At 47.3% G+C, this 21329-nt stretch overlaps 3 protein-coding genes across 3 annotated transcripts; all 3 read left to right on the plus strand.

The window, feature by feature from the left end:
• The first annotated feature begins 11740 nt into the window (after positions 1 to 11740).
• On the plus strand, positions 11741 to 14742 carry LOC125510232 (vacuolar protein sorting-associated protein 22 homolog 1). The gene is made up of 7 exons (XM_048675353.1): positions 11741 to 12049; positions 12143 to 12253; positions 13234 to 13369; positions 13467 to 13621; positions 13806 to 13913; positions 14135 to 14224; positions 14421 to 14742. The coding sequence occupies exons 1-7, from the start codon at positions 11999 to 12001 to the stop codon at positions 14526 to 14528; spliced, it is 759 nt and encodes a 252-aa protein (XP_048531310.1). The 5' UTR covers positions 11741 to 11998; the 3' UTR covers positions 14529 to 14742.
• Positions 14743 to 16081: 1339 nt separating this feature from the next.
• On the plus strand, positions 16082 to 19043 carry LOC125510233. The gene is made up of 2 exons (XM_048675354.1): positions 16082 to 17320; positions 18622 to 19043. The coding sequence occupies exon 1, from the start codon at positions 16151 to 16153 to the stop codon at positions 17264 to 17266; it is 1116 nt and encodes a 371-aa protein (XP_048531311.1). The 5' UTR covers positions 16082 to 16150; the 3' UTR covers positions 17267 to 17320; positions 18622 to 19043.
• Positions 19044 to 19178: 135 nt separating this feature from the next.
• Positions 19179 to 21189, plus strand: LOC125510234. The gene is made up of 3 exons (XM_048675355.1): positions 19179 to 19604; positions 20447 to 20810; positions 20900 to 21189. The coding sequence occupies exons 1-3, from the start codon at positions 19260 to 19262 to the stop codon at positions 21079 to 21081; spliced, it is 891 nt and encodes a 296-aa protein (XP_048531312.1). The 5' UTR covers positions 19179 to 19259; the 3' UTR covers positions 21082 to 21189.
• The last annotated feature ends 140 nt before the right edge of the window (positions 21190 to 21329 follow it).

Genomic DNA, 21329 nt, shown 5'->3' on the forward strand with positions numbered 1-21329 from the left:
ACCTGGCTCGGATACCACTGTTGGGGAACGTAGTAATTTCAAAAAAATTCCTACGCACACGCAAGATCATGGTAATGCATAGCAACAAGAGGGGAGAGTGTTGTCCACGTACCCTCATAGACCGAAAGCGGAAGCGTTAGCACAACGCGGTTGATGTAGTCGTACGTCTTCACGATCCGACCGATCCAAGTACCGAACGCATGGCACCTCCAAGTTCAGCACACGTTCAACTCAATAACGTCCCTCAAACTCCGATCCAGCCGAGTGTTGTCCACGTACCCTCGTAGATCGAAAGCGGAAGCGTTAGCACAACGCGGTTGATGTAGTCGTACGTCTTCATGGCCCGACCGATCAAGCACCGAAACTACGGCACCTCCGAGTTCTAGCACACGTTCAGCTCGATGACGATCCCTGGACTCCGATCTAGCAGAATGTCAGGGAAGAGTTCCGTCAGCACGAGGTGTGGTGACGATCTTGATGTTCTACTGTCGCAGAGCTTCGCCTAAGCACCACTACAATATTATCGAGGACTATGGTGGAGGGGGGCACCGTACACGGCTAAGAGATCAATGATCAACTGTTGTGTCTATGGGGTGCCCCCTGCCCCCGTATATGAAGGAGCAAGGGAGGGAGGCGGCCAGCCTAGGAGAAGGGCGCGCCAAGGGGGGAGTCCTACTCCCACCGGGAGTAGGACTCCTCCTTCCCTTGTTGGAGTAGGAGAGAAGGAAAGAGGGGGAGAGGAACAAGGAAAAGTGGGCTGCACCCCTTGTCCAATTCGGACCAGAGGGGGGGGCGCGTGCCTCCTTCCTTTTGGCCTCTCTCCTCTATTCCTGTATGGCCCAATAAGGCCCATATACTCCCCGGCGAATTCCCGTAACTCTCCGGTACTCCGAAAAATACCCGAATCACTTGGAACCTTTCCGATGTCCGAATATAATCGTCCAATATATCGATCTTTACGTCTCGACCATTTCGAGACTCCTCGTCATGTCCCCGATCTCATCCGGGACTCCGAAATCCTTCGGTACATCAAAACTCATAAACTCATAATATAACTGTCATCGAAACCTTAAGCGTGCGGACCCTACGGGTTCGAGAACTATGTAGACATGACCGAGACACGTCTCCGGTCAATAACCAAGAGCGGAACCTAGATGCTCATATTGGCTCCCACATATTCTACGAAGATCTTTATCGGTCAAACCGCATAACAACATACGTTGTTCCCTTTGTCATCGGTATGTTACTTGCCTGAGATTCGATCGTCGGTATCTCAATACCTAGTTCAATCTCGTTACCGGCAAGACTCTTTTACTCGTCCCGTAATACATTATCCCGCAACTAACTTATTAGTTGCAATGCTTGCAAGGCTTAAGTGATGTGCATTACCGAGAGGGCCCAGAGATACCTCTCCGACAATCGGAGTGACAAATCCTAATCTCGAAATACGCCAACCCAACAAGTACCTTCAGAGACACCTGTAGAGCACCTTTATAATCACCCAGTTACGTTGTGACGTTTGGTAGCACACAAAGTGTTCCTCCGGTAAACGGGAGTTGCATAATCTCATAGTCATAGGAACATGTATAAGTTATGAAGAAAGCAATAGCAACAAACTAAACGATCAAGTGCTAAGCTAATGGAATAGGTCAAGTCAATAACATCATTCTCCTAATGATGTGATCCCGTTAATCAAATGACAACTCATGTCTATGGCTAGGAAACATAACCATCTTCGATCAACGAGCTAGTCAAGTAGAGGCATACTAGTGACATTCTGTTTGTCTATGTATTCACACATGTATTATGTTTTCGGTTAATACAATTCTAGCATGAATAATAAACATTTATCATGAAATAAGGAAATAAATAATAACTTTATTATTGCCTCTAGGGCATATTTCCTTCAGTTTGGTCACCGGAAGGGTTCCAGAATTCATCGGAAGGGGTTCCAGATGTTTCCCGAAATGTTTGGGTACGAGAACACTTTATTTGGGCCAAAGGGGAAAGCCCACAAGGTTTTTGGAAAGCGCAAAAGGAAGTTTTGTGGAGTCCAGGGGCCAGACGCCAGGGTCCCTGGCGTCTGGGTCCAGACGCCGGGAACCCTGGCGTCTAGCCCTGGAGTCCGAGAAGGACTCTTGCCTTTCGGGTGAAACCGACTTTGTGGAGGCTTTTACTCCAAGTTTCGACCCCAAGGCTCAACATATAAATAGAGGGGTAGGGCTAGCACCCAAGACACATCAAGAAACACCAAGCCATGTGCCGGCAACCTCGTCCCCTCTAGTTTATCCTCTGTCATAGTTTTCGTAGTGCTTAGGCGAAGCCCTACGGAGATTGTTCTTCACCAACACCGTCACCACGCCATCGTGCTGCCGGAACTCATCTACTACTTCGCCCCTCTTGTTGGATCGAGAAGGAGAGGACGTCACCGAGCCGAACGTGTGCAGAACTCGAAGGTGCCGTGCTTTCGGTACTTGGATCGGTCGGACGTGAAGACGTACGACTACATCAACCACGTTGATATAACGCTTCCGCGAACGGTCTACGAGGGTACGTAGACAACACTCTCCCCTCTCGTTGCTATGCATCACCATGATCTTGCGTGTGCGTAGGAATTTTTTTAAAATTTACCACGTTCCCCAACACATATGAATACACTGTCATGTCTTTCAGCCTTGTCAATGCTCCGCCAACATTCTCTCGCATCATGAACTTCATCTTCAATGCCTACACAAATGACTTCGTCTTGGTCTACCTCGATGACATTTTGGTCTTTTCCAAGAACAAGGAGGATCATGCCAAGAATTTGAGATTGGTGCTGGATAAACTCAGAGAACATCAGTTCTATGCGAAGTTTTGAAAGTGCGAGTTTTGGCTCGATGAGGTTCTCTACCTTGGGAATATCATCTCCGCCAAGGGCATAGCTGTTAATCCTGAGAAGGTGTCTGCAATTGTGAATTGGGAACCACCTCAGAACGTCAAGCAACTCAGCAACTTCCTTGGGCTCGCAAGCTATTGTCGAAGGTTCGTTGAGAACTTCTCTAAGATCGCGAAGCCTCTTTCCAACCTTCTCTAGAAGCATGTGAAGTACGTCTGGTCGCCTGAATGTGACATCGCTTTCAACACCCTGAAAGAGAAGTTAGTCACTGCTCCAGTTCTGACTCCTCCTGATGAATCCAAACCGTCTGAGGTCTTCTGTGATGCTTCCCTTCAAGGTCTTGGTGCAGTGTTGATGCAAGAGAACAAAGTTGTGGCCTATACCTCTCGCCAGTTGAAGCCCAACGAAAAGAACTACCCCACTCATGACCTCGAGTTGGCGGCAGTTGTCCATGCTCTGTTAACTTGGAGACATCTCTTGTTGGGAAGAAAAGTGGACATCTTGACTGATCACAAGAGTCTCAAGTACATCTTCACTCAGCCAAACCTCAACCTCAGGCAGACTCGTTGGGTCGAAATGATTCAAGAGTATAATCCGAGTATCGAATATACTCCAGGCAAGGCCAATGTAATTGCTGACGCATTGAGCAGGAAGGCTTACTGCAACAGTTTGATTCTCAAGCCCTACCAACCCAAGCTTTGTGAAGCTTTCCGCAAACTCAATCTTCAAGTTGTTCCTCAAGGTTTCCTCGCCAACCTCCAAGTCTCTCCTACTTTGGAAGATCAGATTCGCCAAGCTCAACTTCTTGATGCTATGGTGAAGAAGGTGAAGATTGGGATTGCCAAGAGTCAACCCAAGTACAAGCGATATCATCTTTATGACAAGGATACTCTATTCTTCGAGGATCGCATTGTTGTTCCTAAAGGTGACCTTCATAAAGTCATTATGAACGAGGCTCACAATTCACTCCTCTCTATTCACCCTGGAAGTACAAAGATGTACCATGACCTCAAGCAGTCATATTGGTGGACTCGAATGAAGCGCGAGATTGCTCAGTTCGTGAATGAATGTGATGTCTGCAGAAGAGTGAAAGCAGAACACCAACGACCAGCTGGTCTCCTCCAACCTCTTGCCATTCCAGAATGGAAGTTTGACCACATTGAAATGGACTTCGTGACTGGGTTTCCAAAGTCCAAGCGTGGCAATGATGCTATCTTCGTTGTCATCGACAAGCTCACCAAAGTGGCTCATTTTCTTCCTATCAAAGAATCTATCACAGCAACTCAGTTGGCAGAGCTATATACCTCCAGGATTGTCTCCTTGCACGGCATTCCGCATTTGATATCTTCAGATCGTGGGAGCATCTTTACCTCTAAGTTCTGGATTCTTTTCAGAAGACCATGGGCACCAACATCCGTTTCAGCACAGCTTTTCATCCTCAAACCGGTGGCCAAGTCAAGCGAGTCAATTAGATCCTTGAAGATATGCTCAGGGCTTGTGTCATCTCCTTCCGTATGAAGTGGGAAGATTGTCTTCCATATGCCGAGTTCTCCTACAACAACAGCTTCCAAGCGAGTTCGGGCAAGGCCCCATTCGAGATTCTCTATGGCAGGAAGTGTCGTACTCCTCTTAACTGGTCAGAGACTGGTGAACATCAACTTCTTGGCAATGAATTGATCACGGAGGCAGAAGAAATGTGCAAAGTCATTCGTGAAAATCTCAAAGCTGCGCAATCGCGCCAGAAGAGCTACTATGATAGCAAGCATCGTGACTTGGCTTTCGAGATCGGAGACCATGTCTACCTCCGCGTCTCTCCAATGAAAGGTACTCGTCGCTTCGGTATCAAAGGGAAGCTTGCCCCTAGATACGTGGGTCCTTTCAAGATCATTGGCAAAAGAGGCGATCTCGCCTATCAACTTGAGCTTCCGTCCAACTTTGCAAAAGTGCACGACGTTTTTCACGTGTCTCAACTCCGCAAGTGTTTCGAGACTCCTGACCACACCATCAACTTCGAAGACATTGATCTCCAGGAACACCTGTCTTATCGTGAGCACCCCATTGCTATTCTTGAAGAAACTGAGTGCAAGACTCGCAACAAGTCTATCAAATTCCTGAAAGTCAAGTGGTCACATCATTCCGACCGTGAAGCCACCTGGGAACGCGAGGATCACCTCCGTTCTGAGTAACCGGAGTTTTTCCAGTCCTAGATCTCGGGATGAGATCCTTTCGTAGTGGTGGAGTGTTGTAACACCCCGTATGTAACCTACCATATTTGTATTCCAACTCTTGCCATTTCCGGCACTAAGTTATGATATTTCCTCGTTGTCGGGTTTTTGCCTCCGTGTGCTTTTGTCTTTGTCATGCATCTCATATCATGTCATCATGTGCATTGCATTTGCATACGTGTTCGTCTCATGCATCCGAGCATTTTCCCCGTTGTCCGTTTTGCATTCCGGCGCTCCTATGTCCTCTGGTGCCCTTTCTACCTCTTTTCGTGTGCGGGTGTTAAACATTTTCAGATTGGACCGAGACTTGTCATGCGGCCTTGGTTTACTACCGGTAGACCGCCTGTCAAGTTTCGTACCATTTGGACTTCGTTTGATACTCCAACGGTTAACCGAGGAACCGAAAAGGCCTCGGGTGTGTTGCAGCCCAACACCTATCCAAAGTGGCCCAAAACCCACCTAAACCCCCTCCATCATCTAGATCGTTCGATCACGATCACGTGGCCGAAAACCGTGCTCAATTTGGAGCCTCCTAGCTCCCTCTACCTATATAAAGGCCTCTTCCCCCGAAAATCCGGATGAAACCCTAACCTCCCCATCCCCTCGCGCCGCCGGATGAATTTTCGTCGGACGGACATGTCCGATCCACCCGCCAGCGCCACATGGCGCCTCCCTATTCGCCGCCGTGCCACCCCACATCGCCGGCCCGGAGAGCCCAGGGCGGGCCCTCCCGGCCCGCGCGCCCCGTCGCCCGACTCGTCGCCCGCCGTCGGCGAGGTCCGCTGCAGAGCCGCCGCCTTCCTCCCGCCGGTGAGCTCCGCCACTCGCTATCACCGGCCGCCGCCTCGCCGGACTCGGGCCGGAGCACCTCGCCGCGCCGCCCGCTCCGCCTGGAGCCGCCCAACGCCGCCAACGCCGAGCGTCGGCGCCGCCCCGCGAGTCCCCGGCCTTCCCGCGCCCGAGCTCCATCGGCCGCCGTCGTCTTCGTCAATTCCGGCGAGAGCGCCGCCGCCTCGAAGTCTGTGCCTCGCCAGATCTGGATCCGCCGCTACAATAAACCCTAGCTCGGGTTAACTTTCTCTCCAACTCCCCGTAATTTTTAGGCTTTTTCATCGCATCATAACTCTGCATCCGTGGCTCCGATTCGTGCGTGTAGCATATCAAAATGTTCGTCTCGACGAGTACTTCATTTCATCTCATTGCATCATGTTCATTTGAGCTCATCTTGATGCCCTAAATGCTGTTGGAAGAGTGCTAGTTTCTGTTAGTTTCCGATTCTTATCAGTAAATGGCCATTTGTCATTTTTGCCATGATTGATGTGTGCTTCCTATGAATGTGAGCTCTACATGAGTTTTGAAGTATGCCATGCCATCTTTACAGGGGTGTATGCCATGTATTTTTGTGATCTCTGTGGTGACTAGCACAAGCATTCAAAGTAGCTTACTTAATGTTACTGATTTTAGCGACTTAGAAATATTCTAAGTCTTGGCCCTGTCATTATTTTTATGCCATGTGTTCATGTTGATACAGAGTGATCCATGCCTCTTTTGAGCATGATCAGTAAGGATGTTTTGTAGATATTGTGGTGCTCTATTCATCCATGTCTTTGTTTGCATTTATGGAGCACCCTAGCTTGACTCAATCGAGCTCTACTTTTGCTATAAAGTGTTCCTAGCAGAATGTTTACATGTTAAGCATTTTTGCCGAGGTTGTTGTAGTTGATCCGTGCATGCTATCATGTTGTTCTTGCCATGTCTAGCTTCTATGCCATGTCTACTTGCTGGGTGTATGCTTAGTTTATCATGCAATACCTTGTGGTGAGTGCATCGAGCTCGTAAACATGCCTACTTGATATTTGTTTTGCCATGTTCCAGTTTTTCACTAAGTCTGAATCTATTAACGATAATTTGTTATGTTCACATGGTTGCCATTGCATTTTCTGATCCCTTTTGGCTTATGGTCAGTGAGGGACTTTTGTTGTATGCTTTGAGTAGTTTCATTCCATGCCTTGCTTTTCCATGATATGTTCCTGTAGCATGTTGTTATCGTGCTCTAAACATTGCTTCCTGATGTTAAATTCCTGACATGTTATTTTCACTAAGTCTGTAACCTGATATCTTTTGCACTTTTGCCATGCTTGTTTGAGCCTGCTATTGATTGATTTAGCCATAGCTCAGTGTTCATCTTTTGTTAAGCATCTTGAGTGGATTCCTGTCATGTATTTTGTTGCTAAGTTAGAGTGTTGTAGCATGTTGTTGTTGTTGCATTTAGATGGCCTTGTGTTGTTAATCGCAGATCGGTGCCATACTTGTTTTGCTTGCCATTTCCAAACCATGCATCCGATTCCGGTGATCTTTATATCGATTTCGACCGAAATCAACTCCTCTTTCCAGTGACACTCTTGGTTTTCCAAGTTGAGGCCAGTTTCAATCTTTCCTTTCCGAAACATGCATATGCATCGCATATCGCATCCCGCATGTCATGTCATGTTTTGCATCATGTTGCTTGTGCATTGCACGTGGTTGATTGTGTCTCCCTTTGCTTGTTGTTATTTCTTGGGTAGAGCCGGGAGACGAGTACGTGATCGAGGAGCCCGTTGAGTACGCTTACGAGGATCAAACTAAAGTCAACTCGGAGAACTTTGCAGGCAAGATGACCATACCCTCGAAATCACTTCTATCTTTGCTTGCTAGATGCTCGCTCTTTTGCTATGCCTATGCTACGATACCTACCACTTGCTTATCATGCCTCCCATATTGCCATGTCAAACCTCTAACCCACCTTGTCCTAGCAAACCGTTGTTTGGCTATGTTACCGCTTTGCTCAGCCCCTCTTATAGCGTTGCTAGTTGCAGGTGAAGATTAGAGTTTGTTCCTTGTTGGAACATGTTCTTTGTTGGGATATCATTATTATATCTTGTCTATTTTAATGCACCTATATACTTGGTAAAGGGTGGAAGGCTCGGCCTTATGCCTAGTGTTTTGTTCCACTCTTGCCGCCCTAGTTTCCGTCATACCGGTGTTATGTTCCTTGATTTTGTGTTCCTTACACGGTTGGGTTATAATGGGAACCCCTTGACAGTTCACCTTGAATAAAACTCCTCCAGCAATGCCCAACACTGGTTTTACCATTTGCCACCTAGCCTTTTTCCCCCTGGGTTCCGCGGACTCAAGGGTCATCTTTATTTAAACCCCCGGGCCAGTGCTCCTCTGAGTGTTGGTCCAACCTATCAGCTGCCGGTGGCCACCAGGGGCAACTCTGGGCTGGCCTACCGGAACCTTGGACAATCCGTTGTGCCCTGAGAACGAGATATGTGAAACTCCTATCGGGATTTGTCGGCACATTCGGGTGGCTTTGCTGGTTTAGTTTTACTATTGTCGAGATGTCTTGTAACCGGGATTCCGAGTCTGATCGGATTGTCTTGGGAGAAGGAATATCCTTCGTTGACTGTGAGAGCTTGTGATGGGCTAAGTTGGGACACCCCTGCAGGGATTTGATCTTTCGAAAGCCGTGCCCGCGGTTATGGGCAGATGGGAATTTGTTAATGTCCGGTTGTAGAAAACCTAAAGATTACCTTAATTAAAATGAATCAACTGAGTGTGTGGCCGTGATGGTCTCTTTTCAACGGAGTCCGAGAAGAGAACACGGTCTCGTGTTTTGCTTGATAGTAGGTTGTTTTAGGATCACTTCTTGATCATAGTTTCTCGACCGTGCCTTTGCCTTCTTTTCTCGCTCTCATTTGCGTATGTTGGCCACCATTTATACTAGTCGCTTGCTGCAGCTCCACATCATACCTTTTACCCTTCCTATGAGCTTAAATAGTCTTGATCGCGAGGGTGTGAGATTGCTGAGTCCCCGTGACTCACAGATTACTTCCAAAACCAGATGCAGGGACCGATGATCCCGCTCCAGGTGATTCGACTGAGCTCAAGTGGGAGTTCGATGAGGACTCAGGACGATACTACGTTTCCTTTCCAGACGATCAGTAGTGGTGCCCAGGTAGGGCGATCGGGGACTTTGTCGCATTTGGGGTTGTTCTTTATTTTGGTTCCGTAGTCGGACCTTGATTGTATCTGGATGAATGTAATGATATTTATACTATTATGTGACGTGGCGAGTGTAAGCCAACTATATATCTTTTTTCCTTATTCATTACATGGGTTGTTGTGAAAATTACCTTACTTGCGACATTGCTTACAATGCGGTTATGTCTCTAAGTCGTGCTTCAACACGTGAGAGATATAACCGCATCGTGGGCGTTACACCAGGGTTTCGCGTTTTTGGATAGATTAACCGGAGGTGAAATTTTGCAGGTTCGCTATGATAGAGACGTGTGGCTGACGAACGGGTTGCGTATTCGGATTCGTCTCGTCGTTCTGAGCAACTTTCATGTACAAAGTAATTTCATCCGACTTACAGTTTATTTTATATGATTTTCTAAAGTTTTATTAACTTTTGGAATTACTGGATTTATTATTAATTCGAAAATAAAAACTATATTGCTAGGGGCACCCAGCACAGGGTACACGGAAGTGTACCGATGGCTGACAGGTGGGCCAGGGGGTCCCGGTTGACCAGTCAACCCTTAACTGGTCAACAAGGAGTGGGGCCCCCTTGTCATTGACTCACCTAACTAATTACTTCATTAATTAGGCTAACTAATTAGTTAGTTTAACTAAACCAATTTAATTAAGTTAACTAATTGATTAACTAACTAATTATTTATTTTACTAATTTTATTATTTTGATTTTTTGTTCTAAAGGCCAGGGCGCTGGGCCCCAGCAGTCAGTGGCCCGAAGGGAGCCAAAGCGGGCACGGGGCTACGGGCGCTGGGCGCCAGCGGGTGTGATTGCGGGCGCAACCGAGCCAGTGGCAGAGCGCCGGCACACCGCAGGCGGAGGAGGCGACCACGCGCGGGACAGGGGCGGCCAGCGGTAGGAGCGGGGTGCGGCCACCACAGGAGGGCAGAGAGGGAGCACGAGGCGTGCTCACGTTCGTTGTAGCGAAGAGGGCGGCGTGGCTCGATGGTGTCCGGCGAGGAGGAGGATAGGGACGAGCGACGTAGTCGGGGAGGCGGCGCCGACGACGGCGGGTGGCGGGGTGGTCCGGCGTCGGCGCAACGCGTCGGGGCGTCGATTGCCCCCGACCAGATCCACGCAAGAGGGAGGTTGTGGAGGCGAGCGACGACGGGGCAGCGCCGGGCAGCGTCGGTGAGGTGGCGGTGGTTGGCGACGGCGTCAGGGCGCCCGGGGCGCCCAGATCCAGAACAGGGAGGACGAGGTCGTCGCCTACGAGTTGAGGGCCGGCGCGCGCCTGGCAACGGCGGAGCGCCGGGGTAGGCAAAGGGCGCTGGGCGCCGCGGTGGCTGCCCCGATCCAGTGTGGGGGCAGCTTGGGCCAGATGGGCCAGTTGGTCCGGGGGTTTGGGGGTTTCTTTTTTTTTATGTTTTGTTTTCTGCTTTTTATCTTTCCCTTTTTTCTTTATTTTTCTTTCTTGTTTTCCTCTTATTTTAGTTATGTAGGTTTTTTATAAAAGCATGGTTCTTTCACCATAAATATCTAGACATTTATTGCCACGCTTCGAACATTTTAGTTTTAACTTTTAAAAACTTTAATTCTAATTTTGAATTTAAATCCGTTTCGAACTAACGCGATCAACAGTACCCGAGGTGACGTGGCATTGTTAATGCGGGATTACTGTAGCCTAATTATCCGGACGTCACACCTACGTAACCTTCCAAACAAAGTGCTCTTTGCCCCTTGAATTTCACCGGGGGTGGGCCCTAGTCGCTAATCCCGGCCTCACCTACACGCCAATTTCTACGCAAAACCTTCAGCAAGTTTTCGTACGTGTAGCATTGTCCCGCTCCCGCTCTCAGCTACACCTATGAATATAGTACGAAGGCCTACGTAACCTTCCAAAAAAATCCTCTTGTGGGCCCTAGTCGCTAATCCTGGCCCAATTAGGTCCCCTTTGTTTGGGCTACAGATTATGATTATCGCTATGGTTGTGGATTCCTGAAAATCAGTTGTAGCTGTGGATTCCTGGGAATCACAAGCTAGTTGTTTGTTTACCCTTCTATTGAAACTGCAGGGGCTATGAAATTGTCATTAATGTCCCTGAATGTTGGGTATTTTGAGTTTAGATTGAAATGACATGTACATGTACTAAGTGCAAATTAGCCGATTTCACATTCTTCTCACAAGATCATGCAAACCAAAGGCTCGTCTAATTCACTAGTACTGGCAAGGAAAAGGAGCAATCAAGGCATGGAACGTGTATGCTCGTCTGCCTCATCTAATTCACTAGTTCAGCACATGTACATGTCCGTGCACGTTATGCACAGCTTCAGCGCAGTCAAGCTACAACATATAGATGGTTCTTCTTTGAGAAAATTCCTTATTTGGTCCTTTTTTAAAATTTGCTTCCCTTTTTGGCCTTAAAAGAGACAAAATAAATAGAAAGAACAGAAAAAAATAAAGAAGCAGCAAAAATATGTAAGTGTGAAAAGACAAATAGGAAAAAAAAACAGAAAGCCTCCAGTCAGTTGGGCTGGGCTCATGACGTTCGTGGTGCGCGGAGACCATCGCCGAAGGCCGAGCCACACTTAGCCCATATTTGTTCTAAAAAAAAAAACTCAACCCAGCCCATCCTTCGTTGACCCCTCGCCGTCGGCAGGCTTCCAGTCTCCGCCACCGCTCATCGCAGCTCGCCCCTCCACCGCCACGCCACCTACCCTTCCGTCGCCCTCGTAGGCTTCACTGCACGCCCCTGCCCGGCTGCCCCTCCCACCCCACCCCGCGCTCAGGACCTAGCACCATCCGATCTCCCACCTCCCGTAGGCGCGCCGCCTCCGGGACACCGGGCGGAAGGGGTGCGGCAGGAGGAGGAGCATGAGGAGGCGGCCGGGGATCGCCGGCTTGCAGAACGCGGCGGCGACTCGCGTACGTGCAAATTCTTCTACTGGTTAGCCTTTATGGCGCGTGGGTTTTCATCCTTTTGGATCCTGAGATGCGACTGTGCTTGGGAACTTCCAGGACAAATTCCGTCTGGTCGGGGAGAATGTGGCCAAGGTCAGGACGGATGTCATGCAGGAGCAGCTCGCGACCTTCAGGTCGCAGCTCGAAGAATTCGCTCGGAAGCATAAGGTAATTCGTTGCTCGCGGTAGTTGAGGGGAATTGAAGTGGAGGGGACAAATTGCTTACGGTAGTTCCACTGAATTGACATGATGATACTAACTATTTTTCTGATCTACCTATCGATCTCGCTATCTTCCGTACCTGTTTGTATCTGCAATCTGCTGGATTCTAACAATCACAAACGGAATGACTATTTTTGGCAAAACTGAAAACAGTCTACTTACTGCTTCTATATGAATTAAAGTTGTCAATCAAACTTCGAAAGGGGAGCAAACATAATGTGCTGTTGCCATTTTTTGTGTGGTGTGCGGAATTGCTCGTGTATACTCCGATCTGACTAATATTGCTATGCTATTGGGAAAGATGTCAAGAGGGGGGAAAATCAGCCATTTTGATAATTTCCATCATGGCACACCTTATCAAATTTGCATCCAGCAGATTGTACTGTACATTTAGAAGGCTATATGTTACATTTATGGTTTATGGAGAAAAAAAAACAATGTCAGCAACTTCATTTGTTGATTTCTACTCCCTTTGTCCCATAATGTAGGACGTTTTTTGACACTACACTAGTGTCGGAAAACGTCTTACATTATGGGACGGAGGGAGTACTATTTTAGTGACAAGTATTACCCCGGGGTTTGGTCAATTGATCAGTTAATCACCTCCTTATCAAACCAAGTGAAACCTAATACTCCCTCCGTCCCAAAATAAGTGTCTCAAGCTTAGTATAAAAACGCCTGTCTGGATCCAGAGAACACCAAGTAGAACTTTATTTCGTACCATCTAATATCATTTAGGTGTAATTAATTGCTATTTTTTGTGATAGCTGATAGTTCTAGATTTCATTCTTCTCATGGCATAATTCCAGTGTGGTGGTATTACATTTTTATCTGCATGTGCTACAAGAGATGAGAATAAATTTCTAATGGCAAAGCATATTTCAATTACCTCTGCTAATGCTATGTACACAATTGTGCTAGTGCAGAGTGACATCCGTAAAAATTCAGTATTTAGACAGCAGTTTCATGAAATGTGTGCAAAAGTTGGAGTAGATCCATTGGCATCCAATAAAGGAGTTTGGGCAGAGCTCCTAGGAATCGGTGACTTCTACTATGAATTGGGTTAGTATACTTAAGCTTCCTTTGATATTCTTTGGATCTTGTAAGTTTCTCTTATACCTTTTTATGCTCAGCTTAACATCCATCTCTATCATGGCAGGTGTTCAGATCGTTGACATATGCATAGCAACAAGATCGCATAATGGTGGCCTTATTGACTTGCTAGAACTCCGCAAACTTCTCTGCCAGAAAAGAAAAACTGATCTTGGTTCATTGTCGTCAGATGACTGTTTACGTGCTATAAGTAAGCTGAAGGTCAGTCTTATAAGCTTATATTGTCGAATAATATGTTTGAGAAATTGATGCTTCACATCATTTTAGAGTTTGCATTGTAATTAATGGATAATCCTTGCCCAGTACAGTTTTTTTTGGCACAGTGTTATTTGATATACTTTTATAGCTTTCTGGCTCTTGTAATGCTTCATATGTGAACTTGCAGGTCCTTGGTAGTGGTTTTGAAGTAATTTCTGTTGGGAAGAAAAAGCTTGTGCGATCGGTTCCTACTGAGTTAAATAAAGATCATAATGGAATACTTGAACTAGCTCAGGTTTGTGTTTTCTGACACAATGTTACAATACAAGCATATCAATTGGCATATGTTGAAAGACAAAATCCCCATACAGTACATTTTATAGCTCTTTTGCCGGTTAGGTACTAGACAAGCAAGACATAGGTTGATAGAACCTATCAAACTGAGAACATGCATAAACTGGTGTGACCTATACCATAATACCACATTACTCTAGTTGTAACATCATTCACATGCAGGCTAAAGGCTATGTCACTGTAGAACAAGTTGAGAAGGACTTCTCATGGTCAACTGGCCGTGCAATCGATGCCCTTGAAACTTTGCTAAAGGTAAACACCGCCTCTGGATTTTCTCTTTACGATAGCAATCTACATGGTTCATTCCCTCGCCAAAAGGAAAGAAAAGAAGCTCTGTTTTTTTAGAATGAAAGTTATGTTGGAACTCTGATATATTCACTCTCGACCGGGACCTACACTGTGCCAAAATCGGCGATTTCTAACCCATGAAGCTCTGTTGTGTGATCAGGAGGGACTTGCTATGATCGATGACGGGCACAGGGATGGCAAGCGTAGATACTGGTTCCCGTGCGTCACCCTCAGCTCCGATGCCTCCGGTTCCGAAGCAAAGTCATAATGTACCTGTGCTGTTGTATTTTTACCCTTGTGTTCATGATAGCTGGAACCACCTGTATACTACTGGAGCAGTTACATTTTTTGGCTCACTAGTACGTCCTGTGTAAGAATGAAAAGCATTACGGTAGTACCTGAAAAAGTAAATCGTGTGCGATTATTACTTCAGAACTCTGTTGTTTCTTCAGTAAAAAAATATTGGCGCTGGTTGAATTTTACTCCTTTTGTAGAAATCCATTCTCTTCAATTTTAAGCAGTGCCACTATACACACACGATCATTTCAGTACGATTCTCGTCCGACACAAAATTTACATCTATCCATCACATCTGTTCTACAGGCTGCAGCCATCGATTGGAGTATTGTGTGCACAGTAATTCCGAATTTTAAGCGTGAAGATATGGAGTTTATATGAGTTTTTAAGTGTGTGGACTTTAGTACTCTCTCTGATCCGCTGGTACGCCTCGAAAACACTTGACACTGGTGTAGTACAAAGTTAAGACCTGTTCTTAACCTCTTCAATTCTCAGCTTCACAAACTCCGAACTGAAAATCGGGCCGAATGCATTAGCTCTAAGAAGCTAAAATTCTCGGAAGCTAACTCGGGTTGTAGTGCAATTTGGCAAAGCCAGGAAAGCCGAGCTCCACGTTTAGAAGAATCTGGAGTTTCACCTATTTACAATCAATATGTCACTACCTAGGAAAACGATTCGACCTCCACGTATAGGCGCACGAACCCCTCGGGGCTTTGACCGAATCGTTTTCCCTCTCACCTCTCCCTCGTTTGCTAACCCTCTCCTCGTTCTCTCTGTCAAACCCTACCACCGCCGCCAGGGCTGCTTTCTCGCCACCGGCTGGGTCTTTCCTTCGCCTACAGATCCGGCCATCCCAGCCCTTTTCCCGTCGGATCCCATCCTTAGCGCCGCTAGTCGCTCGCCTGGCCTGGCAACCTGAAAGCTTTGCTTAGACTGGCTGTTGACCCAGGCACCTTGATTAGCCTGGCCCAAGCGCTAGGAATGGGTCATCTGGGTACTGCATGGCAACAATTCTTACTTTAATTAGCTGGATTCTCTTGAGCAACTTTTCGGTCGGTCACCTATCCTAAAACTACTTCAAACTGAGCACGCTTAACTTAGGAGTTCTATCCGAATGGACTCCGAAAAAAAAGAAATTCCTTATTGATATGAATAGTCTATCATCTCTAATAAGCCAGACTGTCACAATATGCAACCGAACACTCCATATCTGGGCAGGCACAAAATTGCTAGTTTTCAGGGTTCAAGTTCTGGTGCTCGCATTATTTCTGGATTTATTTCAGAATTTTCAACGATGCGTTTTCAATGGGATGAGACGTTTTCGTCGACGACGACTACGAGACGTCTATGATGACTTCATAAATCTTAAAATAATATAACGGCTCAGTTTCTCAAAGGTGTTCATAGGGATAGGATGTGCGTATATATGTACATAGGGTAAGTGTATGCCATATGATGAGCGATTTTGTTTGTACTTGTGTTAAAAAAAACACTGGCGGTGCCCACAGCCAATGACGGTGCGGGAGAGTCTTCCCCGTTTCTATCGGTCTCCTTTGGGTGACAGGGAAAAAGAAGGGGAAAAAGAGCTGAAAAATGACGGGAGAAATGGCGATGGAGAAGCGTCGGCGTCGGCACGCACCACCGGCGGTCGCCTCCTCCTCTTCGTCGACCGCCGAGGCCTCCGGCCACACGCCGTCCCCTCCGGCAGACCTCCTCCCAGACATCGCCCGTCGCCTGACCTCCCTGGAGGACTTCTTCTCCCTCCGCGCCTCCTGCCGTGACTACCGCGCCCTCCTCCCGGCGTCCCGCCCCCACCTCGCCTCCCAGGCCCCGCTCCTCCTCGTCTCCCTCTACCCCTCCTTCGCCGAGGCGCTCTTCCACCCCCGCCTCCGCCGCCTCCACCGCTTCCGCCTCCCCTGGGGCCACCACCTGCCCCCCTCCCGCTTCACCCTCCTCTACGCCCACGGCTTCCTCGTCACCGCCACCACCGCGGCCGCCCAGTACCCCCCCAGGCTCCTCCTCCTCCACCTCTTCACCGGCGACCAGCAGCGCCTCCCCAGGGTCCCCACCCCCTTCTCCCGGGCCATCCTCTCTGCCGACCTCCTCGTCGTGCTCTTCCTGCCCGGCAGGTCCACCGTCCAGCACTGCCGCCCCGGGGATGCGCTCTGGCGTGTGGCCACCGCCGATGCGCCCCACGTGTTCGACGATTTGATCTTCGTTGACGCCACCCTCTACGCCCTGGTTGGCCTCCGTCTCGCCACGCTGGAGCTGTCCGAAAGTTCGCTGGAGCTGTCATTCCTTGGAGGAGAGTATGATGAGGAGAACAGGCCGGTGGGGGAGCGGTTCATGCTTGGGGAGTGCGACGGCGAGGTGTTGCTCATCAGCGAGGAGCAGGCAGAGACGGTTGTGTACCGTGTTTTCCGGTGGGTGCCCGGGGAGGGAAAGTGGGTGATGATAACAAGCTTGGGTGGGCGAACATTGTTTCTTGGGTTCCATGGATTCGCGGCTTGCATCGGCCCAGGTTTCCCTGAGATTCGAGGTGATTGCATATATGCAGCTGGGCGACGCTTGGGTGAATGGTTCGAGTATTCCTTGGTTAATGGAACTTGTGATGTCTGCTATGCTGAATATGTGGGCGCACCACCCCTGAACAGCGATTCACCTCTCAGACCTCCGGTTTGGGTCTTCCCCAGCTTGGTGCCAGCCTGAGAAAGGTTACCCAGATCATTGAAGAACAGTGATGCTGACATGAAGTAAGAAAAGGTAAATTTGATCCCTGGGCTTGCTGTTGCTAAAATTTACCATGTCAATTCTGTATAATAGACACTTCATGAAGATCTTTTGTGTGCCAGTTAACTGTTATCTTTGGTTGCGGTTGTGAACACTAACAGAACACACTTGTTGAACTTGATCATAGGAACTAATAATACTTTGGTGAATGCAGACAATATTTATTTAGGTATTATATGCAATTCGTCGCAATCTCTCTGAACTCTGAAGCTTAATTAGCCTCTTTCTTGCCGTACTGATTTGAGATTGCTGCAATAGTGAGTAAGGTCAGGTATCATATGGAAGAACTGTGCCAGCACATTTTGTCAAATTTCCAAATATCCCATGAATTCAGATCAGATTAGTTATACGTTTCCTAGTAGTGTATGGTTAGATTCTTTATAACATATGAATGTATCACCTGTGTAGACATATGTACAATGGGGAATATTTCAGAGTTGGAGGCAATATTGAGATAAATTTGTATTATCTTAGAGGAGTTTAGTCATGGATGTTGGCCGGCTTCTGTTTTCAGATTAAACCAGTGGCTCTTAACTTGTTTGTTTCTGAATGTAATAATGCGTGTAATGCTGCAAATCCTGTAGAATTATTACAGTTAGTTCTATGGTAGCAAGAAGACCAATAATAATAATAATCAACGTCGAAACATAAGAGTGTACTATTCTTTATATGAGCTGTATTCTTAATACTAGGAGTTGTATTCCTGCTAGAAACAATTAGACTTAGACTACACTCAACTTTTAAACCCATTTAAGAGTAAAACTATCGTAGAGAAGTCACATTCGAACAGGTTCAAATTTGGTTACATGATTACCTGCCCTCAAAGTCACGTTGGTGAGATAAGAGGAATCCAAACAATTCCTAATTTGTTTACATGGTTCCTACAGACATGTACCAGAAGCTTATGCTTGTGCAAACTTGTGTGACATTTCAGACAATCACTTGTTGAGGTCTGGATACATGTTCATAATGTGAAATAGAAGCAGACCTTTGACTTAGGTTAGTCAGAAATCAGAATCCAGTACGCTTCAACTATGCTCCCTAATCATAACATTTAGGTCCGAGAATGTTCATATACTTATTCGAGCTACTTTGACTGAGATGGGTTATTTGTATTTGCAACAACATATGTTATGTCTGCTTAGTCGGAAAAATGCCCGCAGAACAATTATACTCCTACCAAGTAGCACGCTGGGTGGGGTGCAAATAGACTGAAACTTGTTCTGCATCGTAAATTCTGTAAGCTAAACCTCTCTGCATCGTTTGATTTACAGGCCGTTGATCCTAACCAGCTGCGTGCAAATGGATTGATTGCTGCTGAATGTGAACCATGTGTGGGGCTACTGAAGGTCTTCCCGGATGCTGATAAACCTTGGCCATCTTCTCAGTTATTGGTCTTTCCTTTGTGTTTCCTTGTTTTACCTTGCTGTTGACATCTGGTGCTATAGAGCAACAAACAGCAGAGTATCAAAGAGAAGCATGGTAACACAGCTGGACCTCCCCTGCAAATTCTTGTGACAATTCATATATGTTCATGTTGTATGTCTCCTGTCAAAGTTTCTTATGCTACGAGGACATGTATGTTTTTCTCATTCTTGTGGGAATTTCGAGCCGTTTCTGTCGAAATTTCAACTGTCCAAACAGGGCTGCATAATGCAAATGCAGTATCTACACTACTTATATTGCTGTATTTTCATGTCTTTTTTTGTTTTTTTGAAATAAAACATTCTTCCATGTTTTATTTGTTTTTGAAATAAAACGTTCTTCCAGAGGCCGTTGCCTAGGGGCACTCTGTCTGTTTTTTGTGTGGGTCCCACGTGCAGTGAGCGGCAGACGGTGAGTGGAACTCCTCGCCGCCCTCGTCCAATCCAAACCGCGGCAGAGCTGGGCACGCAGTAGCCGAGAAACGACGATGCCACACGCGCCGCTCCTCCGCCCGCTCATCCCGCCCCCTCTCGTCCCCGCGAGGCCGCTCGCCGCGCGATGCCGCCACCTTCGCGGCGTCCGCGGGAGGTGCGCCCCCGGCGAGGGCGCGGGCGAGGGCGCCCCCGGCGCGGAGTGGCTGAGCTCGGCGGTCGGGGAGAAGGTGGACGAGCTGCTGCGGCGCGAGGAGAACCGGGCGCTGCTGGACGGGGTCGAGGCCGCCGAGCGCCGCGTGGAGCTCGCCCGTGCCAAGCTCGCGGACATCGAGCGCCAGGAGGCCGCCGCCCGCCTCGCCACCGAGGAGGTCCGCCGCCTCGAGAGGCGCCGGGACGAGGTACGCGACATCATACGCCGCGGCTGCACGTAACCTGTTCGGTGCTTTGCCTGCTCGGCTCGACCAGCGGTGCTCTGGCGTTGCGTGGGTCATTCGTAGGAGGGCGACCGTTCGTGAGCGGCCAGTGGGCAGTACGTAGCACGGACCGCCACCGTCACCCTCAGTGCGCCGCTGCTTATTTCTGGCACGATTCTACGCTACTGTGGATATGGACATATGGTGGTACTGCTGTCTACCGTGTCCCTACGATGTTCGGTGACCGCCGCTCTTGTGTTTGAGCTAATGCGGCGCCGACGAACTTGTGGAATGATGAATGATGCTCTTTAATTAGCCAAACAATAGAAGCTCGCAGTAGGCGCATGTGGTTCATCAAGGCAATGTGTGCCGTGCAGAGCGGTGGGACTGCGATAGACAGACTAGATGCAGGGAGTGTGAAATTTACTTGAGTTTTATTTGCTCACAGACGAGAGAAGAACTTGTTGAGTCTAGATAGTTTTAAGAAGCCTGATGGGTGCCATATTGGCTTCTATCAGTAGACTTTTCCACCCTTTTTGGTTCAAGGCTTCAGGACGCCCTGTTGTTTGTTTGGTAAACTGAGATAATGAGATGCTTCCGTTTCTTCTGCAAACATAAAGTACTAGTGGCATGTGCCATGATCATGTGGTCCCGTGATGATGAAGCAGAATGATTTATTGGTTGTGATATCAACTTTATATGATCGTACAGTTCTGTAATCATCAAAATACCTTTCCTTCAATAGTCATAAGAAGACATCAGTTTTTTCTAGCTTGATGCATTTCTTCATAATATATATGTTTATAATGCTGCATTACTTAAATAAGATTGCAGAGTCACAGCGGGAATTGCTACAGGCAAGAGAAATGATTGATGAAGCACAGCGTACCTTGACTTCTAGCCTTGAGGATCGAAGCTTTTGGAATACTTCAGGTGGAGAAGATGTCGATAAAGATAGTGAGAGACTTGAATCTGTAAAAGCTGCAGCAATTTCCTCTATAATCGGTGTTCTGGCTAGTTTGCCCATATCTTCCTATGAAGTCCACAGTTTGCCCCAACTGTTTTTTCGATCATCGGTCGTTCTTATAAGTTGTGCATTGTTTGGAGTCACATTCCGGTATGCCGTTAGAAGAGATCTGGATAATATCCAGCTTAAAACCGGAGCTGCTGCCGCATTCGCTGTTGTTAGAGGTAAAACTAGATGATGCCATTGCTAAAAACTTCTCAGCAAATATTCCTTTGCATGGTTATTTTCTTCACTGAAACTGAATTGCTTGCAGGTCTTGCTTTGCTCGAATCTGGGACGACTTTCGAGCTGAGCACTGATGCCTTAATGTCACTTGCTCTTGATGGTGCAGTTAGTGTGGTTGGGAGCATTTTTATATTTCTGTCTTCTGCTATTGCACTGGACTATTGTTTTAAGATGAGATTTTTGAGTCCATTCCCTGCAAGGAAACAATAGATTCTGTAACTAATCTGGAATACAACACATATATTGGTTACTACGTTGATCATATGTAATATTGCTGATTTCTTAGATTCATAATGGTAAATATTTTTCCCTGTGCAACCCCCGTTTCCTCAAGTTTATCAAATAATGTTTTCTTTTTATTAGGTGGATCTTGTCTTGTTTCCTCAAATCGTATATGAAATAGATAATTCAGCTCCGTTGTGTACTTGAATTTTGCTTCCTTTGTGTGTTTGTCCTGT

The sequence above is a fragment of the Triticum urartu genome, chromosome 5 (assembly GCF_003073215.2).
Source record: "Triticum urartu cultivar G1812 chromosome 5, Tu2.1, whole genome shotgun sequence".
In the NCBI taxonomy this organism is placed as follows: domain Eukaryota; kingdom Viridiplantae; phylum Streptophyta; class Magnoliopsida; order Poales; family Poaceae; genus Triticum; species Triticum urartu.

What these genes read in the sequence shown, in the direction of transcription:
- LOC125510232 (XM_048675353.1), top strand. Translation starts at nt 11,999, where the DNA reads ATGAGGAGGCGGCCGGGGATCGCCGGCTTGCAGAACGCGGCGGCGACT. An exon ending in TGACTTCTACTATGAATTGG is followed by an intron (nt 13,370 to 13,466) that starts GTTAGTATACTT and finishes CTATCATGGCAG; the next exon opens with GTGTTCAGATCGTTGACATA. An exon ending in GTGCTATAAGTAAGCTGAAG is followed by an intron (nt 13,622 to 13,805) that starts GTCAGTCTTATA and finishes GTGAACTTGCAG; the next exon opens with GTCCTTGGTAGTGGTTTTGA.
- LOC125510233 (XM_048675354.1), top strand. Translation starts at nt 16,151, where the DNA reads ATGACGGGAGAAATGGCGATGGAGAAGCGTCGGCGTCGGCACGCACCA.
- LOC125510234 (XM_048675355.1), top strand. Translation starts at nt 19,260, where the DNA reads ATGCCACACGCGCCGCTCCTCCGCCCGCTCATCCCGCCCCCTCTCGTC. An exon ending in TCGAGAGGCGCCGGGACGAG is followed by an intron (nt 19,605 to 20,446) that starts GTACGCGACATC and finishes TACTTAAATAAG; the next exon opens with ATTGCAGAGTCACAGCGGGA. An exon ending in CGCATTCGCTGTTGTTAGAG is followed by an intron (nt 20,811 to 20,899) that starts GTAAAACTAGAT and finishes AATTGCTTGCAG; the next exon opens with GTCTTGCTTTGCTCGAATCT.